This window comes from Coffea arabica, chromosome 1c (assembly GCF_036785885.1).
Source record: "Coffea arabica cultivar ET-39 chromosome 1c, Coffea Arabica ET-39 HiFi, whole genome shotgun sequence".
NCBI classification, from domain to species: Eukaryota; Viridiplantae; Streptophyta; class Magnoliopsida; order Gentianales; family Rubiaceae; genus Coffea; species Coffea arabica.
In genome coordinates this window covers 1,340,705-1,364,853 of record NC_092310.1, presented here as the reverse complement: position 1 = coordinate 1,364,853, position 24,149 = coordinate 1,340,705, and the positions used below count along the sequence as shown (strand labels likewise).

Below are 24,149 nucleotides of genomic sequence, written 5' to 3'. Positions count from 1 at the left end.
ATTGCTATTTTTCTAAAATACCCTCACATTAAATATGGTACAACTTTATGAGAACTTGAATTGATGGTAAAAAAAGAATTAACTCTCATTAAATGAGGTAGGTTTATAGTAATAACTACTTACACTGAATAAGAGTATTTTAGGAAAATTAAAATACAACTACATTCTTCAATTGGAAAATGGACTACAATTTGGGACAGATGAAAAAGGAATACGAGACTATCAAAGTGGGACGAAGGGAGTAATATTTTATATTCTATAATGATGATTAGTTCACAGCTAATTAGAACCCTATACCCTCTTTTTCCTTATGTGCTGGCAGAACTCTTACTTGGCCCGGAACAATCTCTTGAAAAGAGGACTGGATAGTATTAGATAAGACATCTACACAGATAAATATTTGAATCTCTAAAGTTTTGAGTGAATTGTTTCAATTTTTCATTCTCTAGGGACCAAGTGTGAAAATCTTCACTTTTACCTTACAGTTGAGTTGACCAAAAAATCTCCACTTATAAGTCAAGTCGTAGGTTGCGGAACCATACCCTCCAGCAAACCCCCCCGCCGCCGCCGGTGCCTCTTCGCGGCTCCCGCCACCGCCTGATCTCAGGTGAGCTACCCTTCCTTCATCTTTTCTTCCTCTCGTCCTCAAATTAATGGGTTTTCGATAATTTATTTTTCTGAATTTGGTCACTTTTTATTCAGTAATTAAGTTCTTGGTGAATAGGCAGAAATTCTTAACATGTGGGAATGGCAATTTCAGTTCACATTAATCTGTTTAAATTTGGTTTTGTCCGTAATTCTTAGGTATTTGATGTTTAGTATTATAAATCATATTACTGTGGCTAATGGGTCAGCTAATTTTTGCATAATTGAAGAATGTTTCAGGAATAGCCAGACCAGTGTTTATTGTTCTTGTCTTTCTGTTATACTTGAAAAAGTTAGGATTTTTAGAAGAAAATGAAAGCAAGAAGTAAGACTAAGATTACTGAAAATTGATTGAGGAAAGGCAAAAAGAACTCTCCTTTGTCTTAATCCAATGTTGATGAATATCTTGCGGAATAGCCATCTTTAATTGTTGAAAGCTCAACATATACTTCCCTCTGAATGGGACGTAACAGGAACGACAAAAAAATGATAAATTTAATCCTATTTGCAGGAAAGAAGAATTATGAGGGGTATTTTTGGTTGTTTTTGTCTATGTAAGCCACGTTTTTGAAACAATGGGAATAGGGTAGCGTGATGACAATCAATGGATGCACGTTTTCAAAAATGATGTCTTTCTATTGCAATAGAACTGTCAACAATATGCTTGATGGATCCTAGATGGGTTCCTCTTCTTTTTTTTTGTTTTCCCCCTTCCTGGGGCAGGGGACTGAGCCCCGCGGGGGGGGGGGTGGAAGTATGTGAGCTCTTTTATTGTTCTGGTTCATCTGTTGTGGTTTGTTTGGATTCTTTTCAAATTGTCTGCAAAAATACTTCAGCTAAGATAAACATGGTTGCTGTTGTAGGATTACAGCCCATTCATGGTAAAATCGATAGCTGAGTTTATTCTTTTCAACAATCATGTATCATTTGCTTTGTCTTTCAGGATCCTAACCTTAATAGAAAGACATAATGAGGTTGGAAAAGTGTTGGTTCTGCTCTTCTACTGTATATCCAGGACATGGAATACAATTTGTTCGGAATGGCGCAAAGGTAGGATAAATTTCTTCTCATATGTTCTCCACAGAATGGTCTAGTGAATTCATTTATTTGAGCAAGGTTTGCTTTCCAGTGCTAAATTGATTTTGAGGCCAAATCGATAGTGTAGAGAAAGTTTTTTAAAAAACAGAAAGAAGTGGGCTTCAACTTGTTAGCAATTCTACTTGATCATGCATTTTAATTTCAAAACCTGAGAGATTGGATGTAGCTTATTGAATTTGCCAGGAACTTATTTCTCTCATGTTGGTGGTGGTGCTTCTTCTCAACTCATTTGTGACTCATCTTGAAATAAATGTGCAAATGATAAGAGATGATGGTTAGTAAAATCATGGGAGCATGTGTCTAAAGTGACTACAGTTGTGTGCTTGTGTGGGGCATCAAATGCAGGATGTTGTCTAATTTTAGCACTAGGTTCAACAGCTTTGTGATCAATTATAATTTGAACTGCCAGAAATTGGAAAAAAAGGAAAAAAAAGAACAAAACGAAGAAACCTCTCAGAATCTCTCCCAGAAACATTCACTGTCCCAACCCAAGGCAACATAGGATCAGTCTTATCTTAATCAAATTTTCTAAGATTGAATCAGATTAACGTGAGAAGTGTTATAATTGGTATGTATACCTAGTCTCTTTGGACTGTAGCTTAATATTTCTAATCTCCAATTCTAGAAGAGAGACCTATATAAACAAAGCTAATCTCCTAATAGGATTGATATTGGATATCAGATAGCCAATGTTGCAAACATTTTTTTAATGCACCTTTAAGTGCTAAAAACCTAATAATATTAAGTGATGGATTCCATGAGTGAGGGCTAGACCATGAGACTGTCAAGATTGGGACACTTTATAATATGACTGTCTTTATTATGTTAATGAAATCTACATAAATGTTTTAATAAATGTAAACTACTAATTCCCAGAAGCATGTATATATATTGAACTGTACTCGCATATAGTAGTCATAACCATTAAAAAACTGTGAAATTCCTCATTTTCAGTTTCTCCTTGTTTCCGTTAAATATCTTGCTTTGGAAATTTAATACCTTTAAATAAAGGTTGAGATTTTCTATTTTTCATCTTTCTTGGTTTGAGACTAGTTTTTCTCACTCCGGTTGACTGTCCATCAATTTCTTGTTTGTCATTTTGTCTTCTTGATTCAGCTAAGAAACTGCATTGAATTTTAAGATGCAAAGGTAGGATAAATTTCTTCTCATATATTCTCCACAGAATGATCTAGTGGATTGATTTATTTGTGCTAGGTATGCTTCCCAATGCTAACTGATATTAAGGCCAAATCGATAGGATAGAGATAGTTCTAAAAAGTGAAATAAGTGTGTTCAAACTTGTTAGCAATTCTACTTGCTCATGCATTTTAATGTTTAAAACCTTGGTGATTTTATATATCTTATTGAATTTGCCAGTTACCTTATTGGTCTCATTTTGGTGGTGGTTCTCATTTTTACTTGTGTTCCAACTCATTTGTGGCTGGTCTTGGGAAACTGTATAAACATGCAAATAATAAGAGATGACTGATGGCTAGTAAAACGATAAGTAACTAGAGTTGTGTGCTTTATGAGGCATCAAATGCAGGGTGTTGTCTAATTTTAGCACTATGGTTCAACAACATTATGATCAATTGTAATTTGAACCGTCTGAAATTGAAAAAAGGACAAAAGGAAGACAACTATCGGAATCTCTCCTAGACATAGTTTGCCGTACCAACCCAAGGCTACATTGGATCAGTCATATCTTAATCAAGTTTTCTAAGAATGAATCATATTAACGTGAGAAGAGTTATGTCTGCTGCGGATACCAAGTCTCTTTCTATTGTAGCCGAATATTTTAATTGCCAATTCTAGAATATAGGACTCATAAATGAAGCCAGCCTGTACAAAATAAGCTTCCTAATATGATTGAAATTGGATATCAGATCGCCAACATTGCAAACTTATTAAAACACCTTTAATTGCCAAAACCTGTAATGTTAAGCAATGGATTCCCTGATTGGTTGCTATGAGATTGTTAAGATTGGAACACTTATGATTAGGACTGTCAATGGGGCTGGGCCAGCCCGAGCTCGGCTCGTTCGGCCCGACAGAAAGCCCGATGAGCCCGATCATTTAGTGAGCCGGTCTGAGCTTGAGCCTAAAAATTAGGCCCGAATTAAATGTGAGCCGAGCTTGGGCCTTATTAGGCTCATACCCGATATAGGCCCGGCCCTTTAATTACACATATATATAATATTTATATTTTGATATTATGTATAATTATATATCCAAATATATTTTTGCTAAATACTAAATATATATATAAATTACAAAACACAAAAACACATCTAAAAACTCTTTCATGAGCTTTCTTGAGAGCCAATATTAGTAATGCATAACTAAATCTCTAATTTTTCTTATTGGTTGAGTAACTTTTTGTATTGGCATATTATTGGTTGATTTTTTTTTTTGGTCTACAAACACAAAAATCATCAAGCATATTTGGATTTAAATCACAAGATTATAAAAAAAAGTTTCAACTTTTAAAGATGTATTGGCTTATGATTGCATGTTTTATTACTATTTTTCATGCATTTTAAACGGATTACATATAAATATTGTTGAAAAAATTTTGGTTTATATACTTTTTAAGAACTATTATTTGTTCATGTTTAGTTTTAATATTATAGTCTTGTAAATGTTAAATTAGTTTTACAACTTAATAGTTATAGTAATTATATTAAGAAAATTCAGGAGTAATAAGTGAGCTTGGGCTAAGCCCGATTAAGGCTCACAACCCGAATATTATGTGAGCTGAGTATGAGCTTCACATTTACGAACCCGAAACTCATAGCCCGAAGCCCGAAAATGTCTCAAATTAAATGAGCTGAGCTTGAACACATCAAAGCCCGGCTCATTAGGCCCGATTGACAGGCCTACTTATGATATATATGTCTTCGGTATGTTAATCAAATTTATATAAATGTTTTATTAAGTGTAAACTACTAATTCCCAGAAGCATGTATATATATATTTGAACTGAACTTGCATGTAGTAGAAACAACCACTAGTAAATTGTGAAGTTCCTTATTTTCTGTTTCTTCTTGTTTCTAATAAATGTCTTGCTTTCGAAATTTGAGACCCCTAGATAAAGTTGAGATTTTTTTATTTTTGTCTTCTCGATATGAAACTACTTTTTTTTTCCCCATTCCTGTTCACTCCCCATTTGTCATTTTGTCTTCTTGATTCAGCTAAGAAACTGCATTAAATTCTATGGCATCTACAGCAGCAACTTATGTTCTCTGATGCCCAGATCAAAATTTTGATATCGAGATGTATAGACACACCTTCATGTGCATGACTGTAGTTGGAATGGTTGTTCCTGATGGGGGCAGTAGCAATAAAAATAGACGAAATGTCGACCAGCGAGAGCACAATAAAAAAGGCTACTGCATGTTTCTCCGGGCAATGGAAATATGATGCTCTGACACTGCTATCCTGAATTAGTTAAATATGTTGCAGTGTACAAGAGTCCTTAAGGCTAATTTGGCAAATGTGCTTCACCTAACTGATGCGAGATTTGTATAGGTTGTGCATCTGTTGGAGCATGCTAAATTAAATCTGGATCTTAAATTGCTATTCTCTTTGCCTCTACATTACTTGTCCTTGACATTTTTTATAGATTGCATTTACAATATAACCACTAGACTTCTTAAAGGTTATTCATTTGCAGGTCTTCAGATTTTGTAGATCAAAATGCCACAAAAACTTCAAGATGAAGAGGAATCCTCGCAAAGTCAAATGGACCAAGGCTTATAGGCGGTTGCATGGAAAGGACATGACTCAGGTGAGCAAAATTAGTTCTGTAATCTTATTTCGCTTGGCCCACTTTTCTTATATTACCCTTTTCTTTAGCTTCATTAATGCTACGGTGTTCTTTTGTTGATGCAATGCAAAAATTTGTAGGATTCAACATTTGAATTTGAGAGAAAACGAAATAGGCCGGAGAGATATGACAGGAATGTCACGGAGAACACCTTGAAAGCCATTAAGAAGATTGATAAAGTCAGAGTTGATAGGGAGGCCAGACATCATACGATGAGGTTCTTTCATCTGCTTGTGCATTCATCATACTTCAAAATCAGGTTCTGCCTTTTGCTCCAAGTTGCTAAAGACCATTCTAACCTCTGTTTACACACTGGCAGGATGAGGGGAAAGAAAACCATGGAGCAGAGAGAGGCAGCAAAGGAACTGGAACAGAGCATCCACATGGTCAAAGCTCCAGCTCTACTCCAACAGGAGCCATCTCTCACATTGCCAAAGATCAAGGTCAAGGTTTCCCAACAGCAATCAGAAGAAAATCGAATGGAAGAGTAACGTTACCACAATTGCATCCTTCTCAAGCCAAAATCTTACCAAGTATAGCAGATGAAGGTTCAAGAGGTCCAAGCTGGATTAGTTTTGTAGTCATTGGAGTTTTTATTAGAACTAGTGTGAGCGTATGTGCATTGCACAGCGCAAGTATTACGTTTTGTGGTATCATTCTTGAGATCAATTAAAAGAAAATTTTATTGATTAAAAGTGTTGTATGGATATCAATAGCTTTTATAAATAGCTAGCCAAGTATACTATGAGAGAATAGCGTCCTAGTTTTATTTGCAGACGTGATATTTTCAAAATCATTGATCTACAAAAATCCATTCCTTAGATAAATTATTTCATGCCTATAATCCCTACTCTTTATGGTACACCAATTAAGCACGACCAAATTGATATTGGTTTAATTATTTATAGAATAATAAATTCTTTTTACATATTTCCACTTACCAAAACTAATATTTGATTCTATTTCCTTCTTGAATGTAGTTTGTTCTCTTTTCTTTTTCTCAATATAATCCTTATAATATATTGAGAGAATGTAAGATAACTCTATGTTTTTGTGAGTGTCCTTCGTAGTAAAGCAACTACTCATTATGGCCTTTTAAAAAAAAAAAAAAAAACTAAAAATGCAATAAATCCAATAATTATAAGGGAAAAAAAAAGAAAATTGGAACATAATTTGGACCTAACCGCGTGCGATGCCCAATCATTAATATAATTTAGCAAACCATGATTAGTTGGTTCACTAATATAATACAAGTTGATTTATTTAATAAGGACAGATTACTCATTTACAAAAGGTTGTGCGTTTGAATCTCATTGACTATAAATATGAGAACTGTGTTAATGAGAAATATTTAAATTTGTATTCATTGACTATTTATGCACGACAATAATTTATGTGTTGATTACAAATCTAAATATCTCCCAAGTCATCTACGCAAAATTTAGAGGGATATGAAAAGGTTTCAAAGCTGTAATCAAATCTATCAATCTAAACTCCTATATACATATATTCTGATTTAGGAATTTCTCTTGATCTAACTCAAAAGTTGTTAATTGTGATTTGAGGTACTTGTTGAAGGGAAAGGTTGTTAGAGGTAGAAATGAGTAAAGATGAAGTTTTGGACTGATAAAGGGATGTGGATGATTTCTGAGAGGGGATCGAGGATCCAGATTGGATTTTTTCCACGTGATTTAGTTGCTAGATGAAGAAGTAAATAATTCAATTTCATTAATTGTTTCTTGAAAATCTCTAACAAATTAGTTTTCAGAATACTAAAATTGAAAAAACCTTTTCACAAATGAATACAATTTTTATATATTTGTTTGCAGATACACACAGCGTACGTGCCTTAATCACTAGTGTTATTAATTTGTGTTCTTTGTCGAAAGCGAATATTTAATAAAAAGTTTGAATTATATTCATTGCCTACATATTGAAAAATTAAAAGCCTTCACAAAATTTAGTTTCAAAGCCATGCAAAATTGTCTTAACAAAACTTTAGATAAACAACTTGGTTTGTGAAGCATCTTCCTTTCTCCGGTCTACAGTATCTGAACTTGTATCTACCACAGGCCAATATATTGCTTGTGAGGATGCTTTAGATGGGTTCACCAATTGCAAGTAGGAGAGTCTTTTCTTTGAACTTGAATAAGTAAAATAAAAATTGTTTTCACACAAAATAAAGAAAATTAGTAAATAAAAATTAGTTTTGGTCCAAATTAAATGAAGGAGTAATTGGTCAATTGCTTCTTCCAACATTAATTATGTAGCTTATATAAGACTTAGCAAATTCAAACACAAACAAGAAAAATTTGTGACATCATACCTAGATCAAGTTTGAGAAAAATTTGTGACATCATACCTTTGCAAGTTCTCGATAGTTTTGAAAAACACAAACAAGAAACCAAAAGTCCATCCTCGTGCAAAGTTATTCAAAGGTACTTGCTAATTGAACATTTATCATCCTGTAGCAAGATGTTCAATTATCATCCGAAGAAGGTTGAAATTCAAGTTCTAAAGCCTATTTAGTACAATAAAAGGAAGTAATTAGACCATTTACTTCACAGATGGATCAAGTCCTTTAGTTTTCAAAGGATTAGTTGAAACTTATGCATCACTTTATTAAGGTTTGAATGTTAAACGGGTTCATTAATGATTTTCTTTTCCAGTTACCAACAAAAGTTGTTTAAGCTGAACTTTTAGTTCTTCTTTTGTGTCCCTAGTACATTTATTTTTCTTTTTTGTGCTGTTCCAAAAATTGTTGACATTGCTCAGATAGAATGATTTTGATGAACCCCTAACTGCTTAAGGTACTAAAGATTCGAAGTTTGATTCCGGGCAATCGCTCTCTTTCTCCCTTCCTCCCTTCCTCCCTCCCTCTTCATCTAATCCAGCCTTCGATCAAAATGTTAAAAAAAAAAAAAAAGAAAGTTAGTTGTAAAATCATACTCTGGAAGGAAGAAAAGCATTAAATACGATCTTATCTCGAGAAAAGGTCTTACCAGAACTCCACATCTATGTGGAAAATGCATATGGTAAAGCTGGAAATATTTACATGATCTTGTGGCCTTGGTTTCACAAACGACCACATTTGTCTTTCTGTACTTGCGCGAGGAAAAGAAAATTGAGAAGTCGCAAGTAGTTGTTGTAGAATCATTCATTGATTGAATTGTGAAGAAATAGTTTACAGAGATTTCACTGTGCATTTACTAGTTCAACCAAAGATAGCTATAAATAGGAATCTTTACCACATATTCATCCACAATCTGAGAAGAAACAACTTTTCATCTTTCTAACTAGCTCATATAGTTTGATACTTCCTTTCTGATGACCATGGCTTTTCGCTTCCACATAGCTGCAGCCATCTTGGCACTTGCTTTCACAATTGTCCATGCATCTGATCCAAGTCCATTGCAGGATTTCTGCGTCGCAGTTCCTGATGCCAATGCTGGCGGTGGTAAACTTTCTGATCTTGTTTTGGAAAATTTCATGACTGTCTTGTTTGATAGTACTATAATGTTGCATGTTATACTTTAACTGATGTTTCATGATCTTGGTTAATGCAGTATTTGTCAATGGAAAGATATGCAAGGATCCAAAGCTTGTGGAACCCGAAGATTTCTTCTTTCAAGGGCTAAACAAGCCAGGAAGCACAGCAAAGCCACTCGGGTCCAATGTAACACAAGTAAATGTGAACCAAATTCCAGGGCTCAACACTTTAGGTGTTTCCTTAGCACGCCTCGACTTTGCGCCTTATGGTTTGAACCCTCCCCACATTCACCCTCGTGCTACCGAGGTCCTCTTTGTTTTGGAGGGCACTCTTGTTGTTGGTTTCGTTACTTCGAATCCGGGCATGAACATGAAGAATAAGCTCTTCACCAAGGTTTTGAATCCAGGAGATGTGTTTGTGTTCCCCCAAGGCCTCATTCATTTCCAATTCAACCAAGGACATTCAAATGCTGTTGCTTTTGCTGGTTTAGGCAGCCAGAATCCAGGAGTCATCACCATTGCTAATGCTGTATTCGGATCAGATCCTCCAATTGGCATAGAACTCCCGGACCAGGTTGGGGTAGTAGTACTTGGGCAATTGAAGGATGTTCTCCCATCCTAGTCTCTTGAATGCCGTAGAGACGTGGTAGTGCGCATCCACCTCCGGTGCCAGGTGCTTTTCAATGATAATTTCCTTATCTAAGCCTGCTTCGTACCACTGTCGATTCTCGAGTGACGTGAATCTAGTGGTGTCAAAATCTGGAAACGGCTCGTCGCGGCTAGTGGATGCGGTCTTCCGGCGAGACCGAGGTGGTGGCTCAGGCGAAGGAGATTCTTCCTCAGGCGACTCTTCATATGAGGGAGTGCGTTCCTCGCTTGAAGATGGTGTAGGATTACGAATACGAGCCCTCCTTGTGCGAGCCATAGTACCTATACACAAACAAGATAAGTATTTATTAGAAACGATAGAAACTTGCTCACACATGTTAAATAAGAATTTAAGAAAATTTCGGCAGAGTTTTCTCTTGAAAAAGGGTTAAACTCCCTGCCAGCAATTGACAATTTCAAGCAAGTAATATTCCTAACATTCCTCAAATCCAATTCCCACATTTAGAAAGAACATTATCAGTCATGTCACGCATAATGAGTCCAAACACTTGAGAATTTTAGCCATTTGCAAGAATGAACATCTCAAACACTTGAGAATATCTCCAATCCAATTCTTGTAAAGCCACATTTTCATATGCATTGCCAAAATTTTATTAATTTACACAATTGTCAACGTCTAGCTGTTTTGTCAAAGGAATACATAACACTCAGTATGCATACATATGAGTTCCAATTTATCCAAACAAATGCAACTTATTTCAAAAAGATAAGAGATTTCAAAAATCAGGGACTAGAGAAAAAGAAGAAAGGAAAGTGTCAAAAACACCAAAAGAAAGTAAAAAGGAAAACAAAGAATTTATGTACAAAAGAAAATAAAAAAACACCAAGAAAAGTGAAGTTTTTCTTTTTTTAAAGAAAGGTTGAAATTTTGGTCATACTCATCAATCAACATTGTCGCGTTTGAAGGTTGAAGGAAGTGAAATCAAAAAGTACTTCTGGGGTTGGAAAAAAAATAGAAGCATTAAACAGGATAAAATAAAATATCATTTTTTATTTATTAAGAAAAAAAAAGATAATTTACAAAAAAAAAGAGTTGAGGGACTAAACGAGCTATTTGTCAATTTTTTTTCCACCCAAATTGGTTGATTTGCTATCACTTGTACTATTGATTATAAATTAAATTTGTAGGAACTAAATGTATTCGCAATGAAACTTTGTGGATGAAATTTTTCCAACCACTAAATATTGGAGAGGAAAAGTATCATTTTCCCTTTCAAACTATTTTTCCAGATCGTATAAATTAAGTTTAATAAATATTATAATTGATAGATTAATACATATGATAATTCTCTACAAGTGTGCTTAATATGAATATTCTTTAAAATTAGTTCTTTTAGTTTTACAAGAAAATTTTCCTAAGTATTCAAGATAATGTCTGTTCAAGATGAACAAATCATATAAATGAGCAGGATAATTTATGATTTTAGCTTCAAATATTCTTTTTAACCCTCCCACCCCTTTTTACACCATTTCTACTCCCAGTTATCAAACCTACTTGTCGAACCATAAACCTGATTTTAACCTCAAATAATTCATTCATTTTGATGTAAATGAAAATATAAATTACTCCAATAATTAATAGGGTAATTAATGGGTTTGAAATCTGGATTTTAAATTGAATTGAGTGAATTGAAATTGGTTTCATCCAAAATTTTGGATAATTAATCAAGGGTTACATCTTCCTTTCTTTTTCAATATTTAATAGCTTAAATAGAACACGGCAATATCAAACTAAGATGATCAAGCTGTCACTTAGAAGGTAGAATTAACTTTGAACTTTCAAGCTGCCTATTCGCAAGTTCTGAGATGATTTTGGAAAGAAAAAGTCCAGAAATGCGCTGAGTTACACGGACAAGAAACAGGCAATGAAAAGAGGTCTATATATTTAGGTGCTATTGATTGGAATATTTATCACCCGCAAACAGGAATTATTTGCACAGACAGGAAATAGGAAATGAATGCTTGGTATTCCAGCTAGCTAAAATATGCAAATATAATTACATATCATAGGTTTTGCCAAAGAAGTTTGAAATTCAAGTTCTGAGCTATCTTTGTATAATTATCCGAAGTAATTAGGTCCTCTACTCCCAGACGATTACCATATATTTGATTCTTTCGTGCTAATCCCAGATGCTACTTTGTAAAGTTGGATTGAGCCTGCGAATTTCAAACTGATTAGTTGCAACTAATGCATCGTTTTACTGAGGTAAGAAAGTAAACATCTGGAAGCAAGAAATATCAAAGGCCATCTCTTCAAGAAAAGGTCTTACCGGTTACTTGGTCCGTCAACACCTTGTATCAGTATACCACTTCGTTGGAATGTCCTAAATGACCGAATCAGTCTTTCTATACTTGCAAGAGGAAAGAAAATGAGAAGTCACAGGTAGTTGTTGCAGAATCATTCGTTGGTTGAGTTGTACAAAAATAGATTAGGAAGACAATGTGGCATTTTTCTAATCGTTGAGATAAGAAAACATAATGACTGGTTCAACCAAAGATAGCTATAAATAGGAATCTTTACCACATATTCATCCACAATCTGAGAAGAAACAACTTTTCATCTTTCTAACTAGCTCATATAGTTTGATACTTCGTCTCTGATAAGCATGGCTTTTCGCTTCCACATAGCTGCAGCCATCTTGGCACTTGTTTTTACAATTGTCCATGCATCTGATCCAAGTCCATTGCAGGATTTCTGCGTCGCAGTTCCTGATGCCAATGCTGGCGGTGGTAAACTTTCTGATCTTGTTTTGGAAAATTTCATGACTGTCTTGTTTGATAGTACTATAATGTTGCATGTTATACTTTAACTGATGTTTCATGATCTTGGTTAATGCAGTATTTGTCAATGGAAAGATATGCAAGGATCCAAAGCTTGTGGAACCCGAAGATTTCTTCTTTCAAGGGCTAAACAAGCCAGGAAGCACAGCAAAGCCACTCGGGTCCAATGTAACACAAGTAAATGTGAACCAAATTCCAGGGCTCAACACTTTAGGTGTTTCCTTAGCACGCCTCGACTTTGCGCCTTATGGTTTGAACCCTCCCCACATTCACCCTCGTGCTACCGAGGTCCTCTTTGTTTTGGAGGGCACTCTTGTTGTTGGTTTCGTTACTTCGAATCCGGGCATGAACATGAAGAATAAGCTCTTCACCAAGGTTTTGAATCCAGGAGACGTGTTTGTGTTCCCTCAAGGCCTCATTCATTTCCAATTCAACCAAGGAGAGACCGACGCTGTTGCTTTTGCTGGTCTAGGCAGCCAGAATCCAGGAGTCATCACCATTGCTAATGCTGTATTCGGATCAGATCCTCCCATTTCTCCTGATGTTCTTACCAAAGCATTCCAGGTTGGAAACGATGTCATCAAAAAACTACAGTCACAATTTTGGTGGGATAACAACTACCCTTAAATAATATGGGTATCTCTTGAAATTAAAGGAGCTTCAGGGTGCAATTAATAGTAATGTGTTAAAGCATAAATAATTGGGTCCTTCAGACCTTGACCTCCTCACTGATGTACTTTAAACTATAGATTAAATACTAGTAGTATTTGGACCCTTTTGTACTACTACATCAATCTAAGAAGAATACTACATTGGCACTTTCCGTGGTACGGACAAAGCAAGTCAATGAATTTGTACTTTGCGCACCATCAACACTTCCCACTCTGTCTCCTCTCCCTTCTTAATATTCAGCCTCTTCCTTTATCTGCCCAGTATCTTTCACTTACGTTGCCTCCTCCATATTATCGGTGTAGTACGTGAGTGGATTGGGATGCACAGCACATGCAAATGAACAATTTAAAATGTGAATCTCTGAATATTATTTGGCATGCATCTACACTTGTTAGTGTAATACAATTTCTACACCAAGAAATGTAGGAAAGATTAATACAAGAGAAAATGGTGAAAATAGTTGGAGAAAATAAGAAAGAAAATGAAAAATTATATAAAAATAAAAGGAAACAACAAAAAAGAAAAAACATTTTTTTTTCTCAAAAAGAATTGTTGAAACTTTTGTCGTGCGCTTTAAAGCCACTAAGTTTGGTGATGGAAAAAGTTTGTTTTGGTGATGGAAGTTTTGGTGTTAATAAAAAGGTAAAAGGATTAAATAAACGAAAACAGGGAGTAGAGAAAAAGAAGAGACTACATCAAAAAGAAAATGGCAGAAGTAGTCCAAGAAAGTGAAGATGACAAGGAAGAAATTGTGTGCGAAAGATAATAAAACAAATGAGAAGAAAGTAAAGATTTTATTAGAGAAAGTTAAAAATTTGGTCAACTTTTTAAAACCGGCCATTTTGATGGTAGAAGAAAGTGAAACAAGAACTACTTTCGGTGTTAGAAGAAAGAACAATAAAAGGACTAGATGGGATAAAGTGAAAGATCATGGATAAAAGATAATTTTCATAAAAATTTCAAGGACTAAATAATCTATTTGCAAAAAAAATTTTTTCCGTTCAAATTGGTTGATTTTAGGGGTGGCAATGGGGCGGGGGACACCTCCCCCAACCCCCGCCCCGTTGCATTTTAATTCCCCCCGCCCCCGCCCCTCCCATCCCCCGCCTCCGGCTTCCCCCGCCCCGCCTCACTTCCCCCGCGGGGTTAAAAAAAATTATTATATAATGTTATTATAATTAAATTTAAGCAAATAATCAAGTACTAAAATATCAATACATCACCAAGTTATTATTCATTGTAACTTCACAATTGAAACTCATAAAAATAATTAAACAAAGGTTATTTGAATACAATCTAATATGATAAAACAAATATAACTAAAATAATCAAGTTTTCACTTTTGATACAAATACAATCACTAAATTATTATTGTGTTTTTTTTTAGAAAAAAGTGTTATTGTATTAAGTGTAGTTAGGAATTTAACATAAATGTATTAATAAATTTAGTATAAATAATTAATAATTTTTATTAATAGACATGTATAATTAGTAGTATAATTGATAATATCATTATATATATATATATATATATATATTCATACGGGTGGCGGGGCGGGGGTGGGACAGGGGAGTATACCCCCGCCCCCCGCCCCGTTTCTAAACGGGAGGGAAAAATTCCCCTAGGCCCCGCTCCAATCCCCGCCCCAATGACCCCCCACGGGTGCTCGCTCCCGTTGCCATCCCTAGTTGATTTGCTGCCAATCGTACTAAATTGATTGTAAATTAAAATTATAGGACTAAATGCCCAACCCCTAAAAATTAGGTTTGAAAACTAATTGTAAATTCACTGTACTAAATATGTTTTCAATGAATTGAAAATTGTCCAAACCCTAGACATTGACTGCAATAACTTTCATTTTCCCTTTCATTTAGACTATTTCTCTGATTACATGAAGTAACTAAGGTTAGTAAATAGTAGAATTGATCGATTGATACATTTGATAATTCCTTACAAGGGTGGTTAAAGAATATTCATTAGAAAACTTTCCAAATTTTCCTATTCAAGATGAATAAATCACACGAATGAGCAAGATAATTTTAAATTTAACTTTAATTATTGCTTTCTGTGATGTAAACGAAAATATCAAGGGTAAATTACTTATTACCCCCTATGGTTTGGTGCCTTGTTATATAACTTCCCTATTGTTTAAACATAGTTTGGGTTAAAGTGACACCATTAGTTTTTTCAATTAAATTTAACGGTCAATAATAAAATGTCAAAGTCAAACTAATAAATTAATAAATTTACCCTTTCACAACTTTTTTCTTTTTTTCTTTTTTCCTTCTCTCTCTCTCTTTTGGGAAGAGAAGAGATGATTTTGAAAATTTATGCTTTGACCTACAAAATCTTAATTTTGTCTAAATACAAAAAAGATGAAAGGGAAATAAAAAATAAATAAATAAATAACAAAAAAAGATGGAAGGAAAAAATAAAACAAATAAATAAGAAACAAAAAATGCCAAATCTTTTTTTACTACAAATGTCGTTATAGGTTTTAAACCAAATCTTTAATGGTATTTATCATTTTTTATTTCAATTTCTTCTTTTTTATGTTTGGAGGAAAAAAAGAAGTAATGAAAGCTATTACTGCTGTGAACTTTGATTGGGTAAATATACAAGGACGGGAGTAAAATCTGGTATTGAATCGAACGAGTAAAAGAAAATTAAGTTTCATCCAAAATTTTGGAAAGTTAATCAAGGGTTACATCTATATTTTCTTCAACATTTAATAGCTTAAATAAAATATGGAAATAATAAACCAAGGTGATTTAAAAACCAGCACTAGAAGTTAGAACTTGCCAATCTGCATTTACGCAAGTCTAGAGTAGATTTTGAAAACATAAAAAGAAAGAAAAAGTCCATCCACTTTCTAAGTTACGTACACAGACAAGAAACAGGAAATGAAAAGGTCCATTTACACGCTATTAATCAGTCTTACTGAAAATGACAAAGTCGAAAGTAGTGGTTGCAGAATCTTTCGTCGGTTGAATTGTGCAAAAATAGTACACATAGACAATGTGGCATTTTTTAATCTTTAAGATAAGAAAATATAATGACCAGTTCAACGTACCAAAAGTGGCTATAAATAGGCATCTTTCCCACATGTCCTTCCACCACCAGAGAAGAAACAAGTTACCATCCTTCTAATTAGTTCACATAGTTTGATCCCTCTTGATAGGGTGTAATTTTATCATTTATTTTATTATTAATTTTCCCTATTACCTGACTCGATGTGAATTAATTGATAGATTCTACTCATTTTTAGTATTTGGCATATATTTCAGGGAGTAGAACGAAAATATGATAACAAGTGCCAATTTGACACAAAAGGAGTCTAAGGCACAGAGCTTATCCCGGGGGCATTGTTGCCAAAGGCAAACTTGTGCCCATTTTAGTAATTGCCGAAGACAAAAGCATTAAAAAAAGGAACAAAGGACTGAAGTCGGGGTGTCACTTCTTCCTCTCCAGAGGAGGGAGCCGCCGCAAGCATTAGAGTAGACAGTAGATAGGAATTAGAAAAAGTGTGCAGAGGAGAGGTCGGCTGTAGCTTAGGCTTGCTTTTGATTTTTCTTTTGTAGTCCTTCCTTACTTCTTTTGGTTTTCTTCTTACGGATGTCAGGAGCCAATGTGGCTTTTGTTGACTTTTCTTCTTAGCTTTATAGTAGTTTTTCCCTTGACATGTCAACGGCAATTGAGAGATTGAATCACTTTTCTTAGTCTCTCGTTTTTCCTTATCCCTTTGGCTGAGTTGAATTCGCGCGAGCAAGAACAATGGCCGCAGCTGTTGTTCCAATTTTGCATGGATTTTTCGCACCAAGTATGAACTAATTTTCTCGCTCTAGTCAAGGGACAATGGACGTTTTGGATCGCCTAAAATTGTGAGATCGATTTAATTTTATCTTTTACTTTTATTTATTGGTATTCGCATATTCCCTGGTTACAGTGCTTATGGTTATTTAATTAATTGATTGTCTTGGATCCAGATAATTAGTTGATTGGGTAATCTATTGTCAATTAGGACATTAAATCCGTAATTGTTTAATTGCTCTAAAATAGTGACAAATGGCATGATTAGATTTGTGTCAAGGGAATACGCGGGTTAATCTAAAATAACCCTGGTAGTGTGTTATTTGGTTAGAATAGGGCTCCTCTAATACGTAAGGCAATTGGGGAATTAAATTTTACGGGCGTACCTAGGATTGTTTTTCAATTAGAGCAGTGATTAACGGACGTACCTTGATCACCGACACAGTAAGGAGGGGTTGACTGCCATCGTTTGTTTGGTAGTTATAACCTATTTATTGATAAATAATTGGAATTGCCTTTGCTTATCGATGATCAATTAGGTGAACTATTGCTGAAGTCATTCCTTGGCTAGATCCTTAATTATCACTTATTTGATTTTAGTAATTTGTTATTTAATTTTTAGTAGCTTTTTATATTTTAGTTGAATTTCTTTGATTGTCACCTTCTGCATAAAAACACTCCCCTTGTCACTGTGAACTTGAAAAGAAATAATTACTCCCAGTCCCTGTGGATTCGACCATACTCACCACTATCTACAGAAATTACTTTTAGTTTGAGCAGGTATTTATTATTGCACAGGCTTCGACAACCTGTCAATATTTGGCGCCGTTGCCGGGGACTGGTGTCAGATTAATTTGTTTCTTTTTGAGTTTATCTTGTTTTCATTTTTTTTTAATTTATTTTTCTCTTATTTTTTTTATTTTTTTATGGCTGCTAACATTCCATATTTTGATGATAGACTGGACTTTGTTCTTGAATGGAGTTATGAGACTCATGTTTTTCTAATGATCAATGGGCTATTGCAAATTGTGGAACTTATTTTGATTCAGGTTATTCAACTGACACATGCCCCGCATTTCAAGATAATTTAAGCGCTCCAATTGATACTTTTGGAGATTTTCCATCTCGATTTCAAACGTGGTATGACCCTTATTCAAACGGGTATGATCAAGGATGGTGGGATAAATCCAATTTTGATTATGCGACCGGGCCAATGGATTTTCAACAGCAAGAGTCTCAGCAATCATCCTCCGTGTCAGGTTTGTCTCTTGAAGAAATGATGGGATTACTAATTGCTAATACAAATCGATTTCATCAGGAGACACAAGCGAGCCTAAATCGATTTCATCAGAAGACACAAGCGAGCCTTCGCGACCTGGCAGATCAAATGCGTCAATTGACATCCAGGATAGAGCGATTAGCTTCTCACCTTGAAGAATTGCCCTCACAAACCAATATCAATCTTGAAGGAGATGAGAGTGCAATTATCCGGCCAAATGACATGGAATTGCAAGAGTTTCAAGGAAACGGATTTAAAGATGCAGTTGAAAAGGAAGTTGAAGTGCAAAAAATGAGACTCCAGGATCAACTCATTCAAGTGAATGAATCCAGTGAACAATCTCCAAATGCGGTGACATCTCCTCCACTCCTTTATCACTATTCTCCTGACTCTTACTCTTCAATTCCTGTTAATGAAATTGACTTTATTATACCAGATAATTTTGAATTTCATGACAGGAATAAATTAAGAGTGGCGATGGCAAGATATCTTGTACCAACAAATGCAAATGAGGGAGAAGTGAATGGAGAATGCAAATTATCATCGACTCGTTTGGCGCCATTCACTAGTCCATGGAAGCCCGTAGCTCGTATGCTCAAGAATTATTCTATTTACGAGGGTTATCAGGACTATATAGAGGATGAAACATTAAAACGAGCCACACGATTTTATCCTCCATGAACAAAACATGATAATGTCTAACCAAAGACATTAAAGAAAGGCGCTCATTGGGAGGCAACCCAATTTCTTTTAGTTGTTTGTTTGATTTTATTTGTTAGTTTAAATCTGTCTTCCTTGAATTTGACTGATTTTGGGTGTTAATTTTCGTTTTTACTGATTTGTAGGTGACCTTCAGTCATGACGCGCCCCCGTGGTGACCTGCAGGAAGCTCACGATCAGAAACTTCTGGGAGCTCTCTTGCCCTCATGACGTGCCCGCGTCACGTTCGCGGGAAAGGTAAGGATTAAAAAAAAAAAAGAGAGAAAAATTTCTCAACCGTAGCTAGGTTTCTCAATTTAAAAAAAAAAAAAAGAATTTTTTTTTTCTTCTTCCCTTTTCACCGTAGCTCAGTTTTACAAAAAAAAAAAAAAAAAAAAAAAATTTCTTTCTTTCTTCTTTCTTTCTTCCTTCTCCCCTGCTCTCTCTCTGTTGTCCGAATCCCTTTTGCTCGCAGCCCACCTCACTCACGCCGCCACCTTGCGTCTCGCACGAAGGACCAGCCAGCCATCCACTTCGCACCTCGCCGCCCGCCGCTGCTGAAGCTCCATCGCCGCCGCCGCTGCCCATCTTCCTTCCACACGCAGCTCCTTCCTCGCACAGCCACAATCCCACAGGTGCGCGGCAGTAGCCTCTGTCCCGCCGCCCAAGCGCGACGCACGCCGCCCACTTGCCCACGTGACCGCCGCTGCCTTCCACCACCACTTGGCGCGGGCTCTCCCTTTCTTCTCCAGCCCGTCCGCCGCCAGCAGCCACGGCCGATGCCCGCCTCTACTGCCCACGTAGCCGCTCGCCCTTGCTCCACCCTTGACCACAGCCACGCGCCTCACTTGCGCGCCTGAAGCCACCCGCCACTGTCACCTTCTGCATAAAAACACTCCCCTTGTCACTGTGAACTTGAAAAGAAATAATTACTCCCAGTCCCTGTGGATTCGACCCTGCTCACCACTATCTACAGAAATTACTTTTAGTTTGAGCAGGTATTTATTATTGCACAGGCTTCGACAACCTGTCACCTCTTTTGTGATAACCATGGCAGTTCGGATCCATATTGCTGCAGCCATCTTGGCACTTGTTTTTACAGTTGTCCATGCATCTAATCCAAGTCCACTGCAGGATTTTTGTGTGGCAGTTCCTGATGCCAATGCCGGAGGTAAACTAGATTACTTCAAAAATTTCTTGACTCTTGTATATTATACTTGAATTCTAACTATGTTTGACAAACTAACTAAGTTGAATCATGGCTAATGCAGTATTTGTCAATGGAAAGATATGCAAGGATCCAAAGCTTGTGAAACCCGAAGATTTCTTCTTTCCAGGGCTTAACAAACCTGGAAGCACAGCAAATCCACTCGGGTCCAATGTAACAGCAGTAAATGTCAACCAAATTCCAGGGCTCAACACTTTAGGTGTTTCCTTAGCACGCATCGATTTTGCGCCTTATGGTTTGAACCCTCCCCACATTCACCCTCGTGCTACCGAGGTCCTCTTTGTTTTGGAGGGTACTCTAGTTGTTGGTTTTGTTACTTCGAATCCGGGCATGAACATGAAGAATAAGCTCTTCACCAAGGTTTTGAATCCAGGAGATGTGTTTGTGTTCCCCCAAGGCCTCATTCATTTCCAATTCAACCAAGGACATTCAAATGCTGTTGCTTTTACTGGTTTAGGCAGCCAGAATCCAGGAGTCATCACCATTGCTAATGCTGTATTCGGATCAGATCCTCCAATTTCTCCTGATGTTCTTACCAAAGCATTCCAGGTTGGAAACAATGTCATCAAAAAACTTCAGTCCCAATTTTGGTGGGATAACAACTACCCGTAGTATGGGTAACTCTTGAAACCAAAGGAGATTCGGGGTGCAACAGTAATCTGTTGAAGCATAAATAATTGGGTCATTTCCACTTTGATCTCCATATGGAATGACTCCAAAATCCAGCATTATTTCGGCCCCTTTGTTACTACAACGGTTCTACATAGATTAATACATTGGCATTTCCCACCTTACAGGAAAATGCAATTTATAAATCACTACCTCTTTTCTTAATTTTTTTGTACCCTGTGATATAATCAATATATGAACCACATTTATCTTCTTTTATTTTTGGATTCTAGAAAGATGAATTTTGTCTGATTAAAAGAACGCATCTCCACAGATTGGATGAATTCTTCTTACCATAGTTTCATTGTGCAATGAAAAACCTTTGGAGCACTTGTAAGAAGTATTTGAAGTACGACTGCAAATGAATCAAACAGCTCGCGAGCAGCTAGAATCCGAGCTTGACTCGAACTTGAACTGATCAAGTCAAGGTCGAGGTCAAAGATATTCAACTCGTTAACTCGCGAGCCAACTAGATTATATATATATATATATATATATATATATATATATATATATTTATTTTGAAAAATTATTATTTTATTCATTTTTTAAAATAAAATAATTATTTTTTTAAGTTTGAGCTTGACTCGAATTTTAGTCGAGTTCGAACTCGAACTTTACATTTTGAACTCGTCAAACTCGAGCTCGAGTTCAAGTTTCATAAAACTAAGTTGAGACTCGATTCGATTAGACCAAAACTTGACTCAATTCAATTCGTTTGCACCATTAATTCAAAGCGCTGCAAAATCTCACACCAAAAAAATTAATAAATAATAAAAACCATTGCGAAAACAAAAATATCAATATGTGAGTTTGTTAACACCATTGAAATATATTCAATATACTGAAAAGAGGTATAATTGGAAATTCTCCTAACAACTAAGATGTAGCCATTAGATTGTCCTCAAGCTCAATCTCAAATTAGAGAGAGAACAAAATCATCTATGTCCATCTGTAAAGTAATCTTGGCAGCTTCTCTCTCCCTTTTCAATAATTCAGACTCTTCCTTTATCTACTCCGCATCTATCACTCGTGCTGCCTCTTCTTCCTCTTTTGAAAAAGAAAAGGAAAAAAATTATATAAAAAGAAAAGAAATAATGTTTAGATTTTCAATGTAGTAGTTTTTTTTTTAATACGAGTGGGATTGGAATGCATGCTACATGTGCAAATGAAAATTTTGAAATTTGAGTAAATATTATTTAACACGCATCTATAGTTCTAATTTAATAAGATTCTTAAACTAAAAATGCAAAAAAGAAAATGAAGGAATAACATAAAAAGAAATAAAAAAAATTATAGATTTCCTTTTTTTGAAAAAGAATATGAACAGTTTGTCATGCCCTTTTAAGCCACCGAGTCTGGTGATGGAAAAAGTTTTATGGCAAATGGTATTTAAGGGGAAAAAATAAAAGGACTAAATAGAAAAAAAAAATCAGGGACTAGACAAAAAGAAGAAAGGAAAGTGTCAAAAATAGCAAAAGAAAGTAAAAAGGAAAACAAAGAATTTATGTACAAAAGAAAATAAAAAAACTACAAGAAAAGTGAAGTTTTTCTTTTTTTAAAGAAAGGTTGAAATTTTGGTCATGCTCATCAACATTGTCGCATTTGAAGGTTGAAGGAAGTGAAATCAAAAAGTACTTCTGGGATTGGAAAAAAAAAATAGAAGCATTAAACAGGATAAAATAAAATATCATTTTTTATTTATTAAGAAAAAAAGATAATTTACAAAAAAAAAAGAGTTGAGGGACTAAACGAGCTATTTGTCAATTTTTTTCCACCCAAATTGGTTGATTTGCTATCACTTGTACTATTGTTTATAAATTAAATTCGTAGGAACTAAATGTATTCGCAATGAAACTTTGTGGGTGAAATTTTTCCAACCACTAAATATTGGAGAGGAAAAGTATCATTTTCCCTTTCAAACTATTTTTCCTGATTGTATAAATTAAGTTTAATAAATATTATAATTGATAGATTAATACATATGATAATTCTCTACAAGTGTGCTTAATATGAATATTCTTCAAAATTAGTTCTTTTAGTCTTACAAGAAAATTTTCCTAAGTATTCAAGACAATGTCTGTTCAAGATGAACAAATCATATAAATGTGCAGGATAATTTATGATTTTAGCTTCAAATATTCCTTTTAACCCTCCCATCCCTTTTTACACCATTTCTACTCCCAGTTATCAAACCTAGTCGTCGAACCATAAACCTGATTTTAACTTCAAATAATTCATTCATTTTGATGTAAATGAAAATATAAATTACTCCAATAATTAATAGGGTAATTAATGGGTTTGAAATCTGGATTTTAAATTGAATTGAGTGAATTGAAATTGGTTTCACTCAAAATTTTGGATAATTAATCAAGGGTTACATCTTCCTTTCTTTTTCAATATTTAATAGCTTAAATAGAACACGGCAATATCAAACTAAGATGATTAAGCAGTCACTTAGAAGGTAGAATTAACTTTGAACTTTCAAGCTGCATATTCGCAAGTTCTGAGATGATTTTGGAAAGAAAAAGTCCAGAAATGCGCTGAGTTACACGGACAAGAAACAGGTAATGAAAAAGGGTCTATATATTTAGGTGCTATTGATTGGAATATTTATCACCCGTGACGGGTTTTTTTTTAGCAATGCAAGTTTAAATCCGATTTTTATACCCGTTAGCTGCAAGTATACAGGCCGAAACTGTAATGTAGGGTATGTATCGGGTCGATCCCACGAGGAGCAATTTAAACAAGTACTGGACCCTTATTTCTCTCTATTATTTAGATTTACAATAAATTTGAGCAGAGAAAGTATATTGCTATAATCTACAAATTTGATATACAAATCTAGTTTAACAAATACTAAATTCGAATGAAGAAATTTCACTAGAGATTGAATCTAGGGATGTAAATTCCACTTATGGCATAAATAACACAAATAAATGGATTTACCTCTTGTTATTATTCTTGTTTAACCAGAGATTCATTTCCAAATTTACCAAGTCTCATTCTCATGATGAAATGGCCTAGAGTAGTTCAGTTTTTCCCTATTTTCATAGTGAAATACTACTACTACTCTGTTTGCTTTCATGAAATGCTAAGAAATCTACTTAAGTGTATCTCTATTTTCATGAACATACAACTTAAGCTCTACTCATGTGTTTCCATTGTTACTACCAATTCTCATTGAATAATAACAACTATAAACATGCTATTGGTGATCAATCAATAACAAGTAATCACAGCTACACAAGTAGACTAGTTAATACAGGATATAACAAGT

General features: G+C 35.1%; 4 protein-coding genes across 4 annotated transcripts; all 4 read left to right on the top strand.

The window, feature by feature from the left end:
• Window positions 1-489: 489 nt before the first annotated feature.
• LOC113723688 (probable ribosome biogenesis protein RLP24) lies at window positions 490-6,347 on the top strand. Its single transcript, XM_027246670.2, has 5 exons — window positions 490-607; window positions 1,589-1,695; window positions 5,420-5,533; window positions 5,653-5,789; window positions 5,892-6,347. The coding sequence occupies exons 2-5, from the start codon at window positions 1,615-1,617 to the stop codon at window positions 6,061-6,063; spliced, it is 504 nt and encodes a 167-aa protein (XP_027102471.2). The 5' UTR covers window positions 490-607; window positions 1,589-1,614; the 3' UTR covers window positions 6,064-6,347.
• A 2,535-nt stretch (window positions 6,348-8,882) lies between these two features.
• On the top strand, window positions 8,883-9,683 carry LOC113723693 (germin-like protein subfamily 1 member 7). Its single transcript, XM_027246674.2, has 2 exons — window positions 8,883-9,029; window positions 9,139-9,683. Exons 1-2 carry the CDS (start codon window positions 8,900-8,902, stop codon window positions 9,681-9,683), a joined length of 675 nt encoding a protein of 224 aa, XP_027102475.2. The 5' UTR covers window positions 8,883-8,899.
• A 2,585-nt stretch (window positions 9,684-12,268) lies between these two features.
• LOC113723687 (putative germin-like protein 2-1) lies at window positions 12,269-13,384 on the top strand. Its single transcript, XM_027246669.2, has 2 exons — window positions 12,269-12,460; window positions 12,570-13,384. The coding sequence occupies exons 1-2, from the start codon at window positions 12,337-12,339 to the stop codon at window positions 13,136-13,138; spliced, it is 693 nt and encodes a 230-aa protein (XP_027102470.1). The 5' UTR covers window positions 12,269-12,336; the 3' UTR covers window positions 13,139-13,384.
• Window positions 13,385-20,022: 6,638 nt separating this feature from the next.
• Window positions 20,023-21,015, top strand: LOC113689415 (germin-like protein subfamily 1 member 14). The gene is made up of 2 exons (XM_027207215.2): window positions 20,023-20,143; window positions 20,244-21,015. Exons 1-2 carry the CDS (start codon window positions 20,023-20,025, stop codon window positions 20,810-20,812), a joined length of 690 nt encoding a protein of 229 aa, XP_027063016.2. The 3' UTR covers window positions 20,813-21,015.
• The last annotated feature ends 3,134 nt before the right edge of the window (window positions 21,016-24,149 follow it).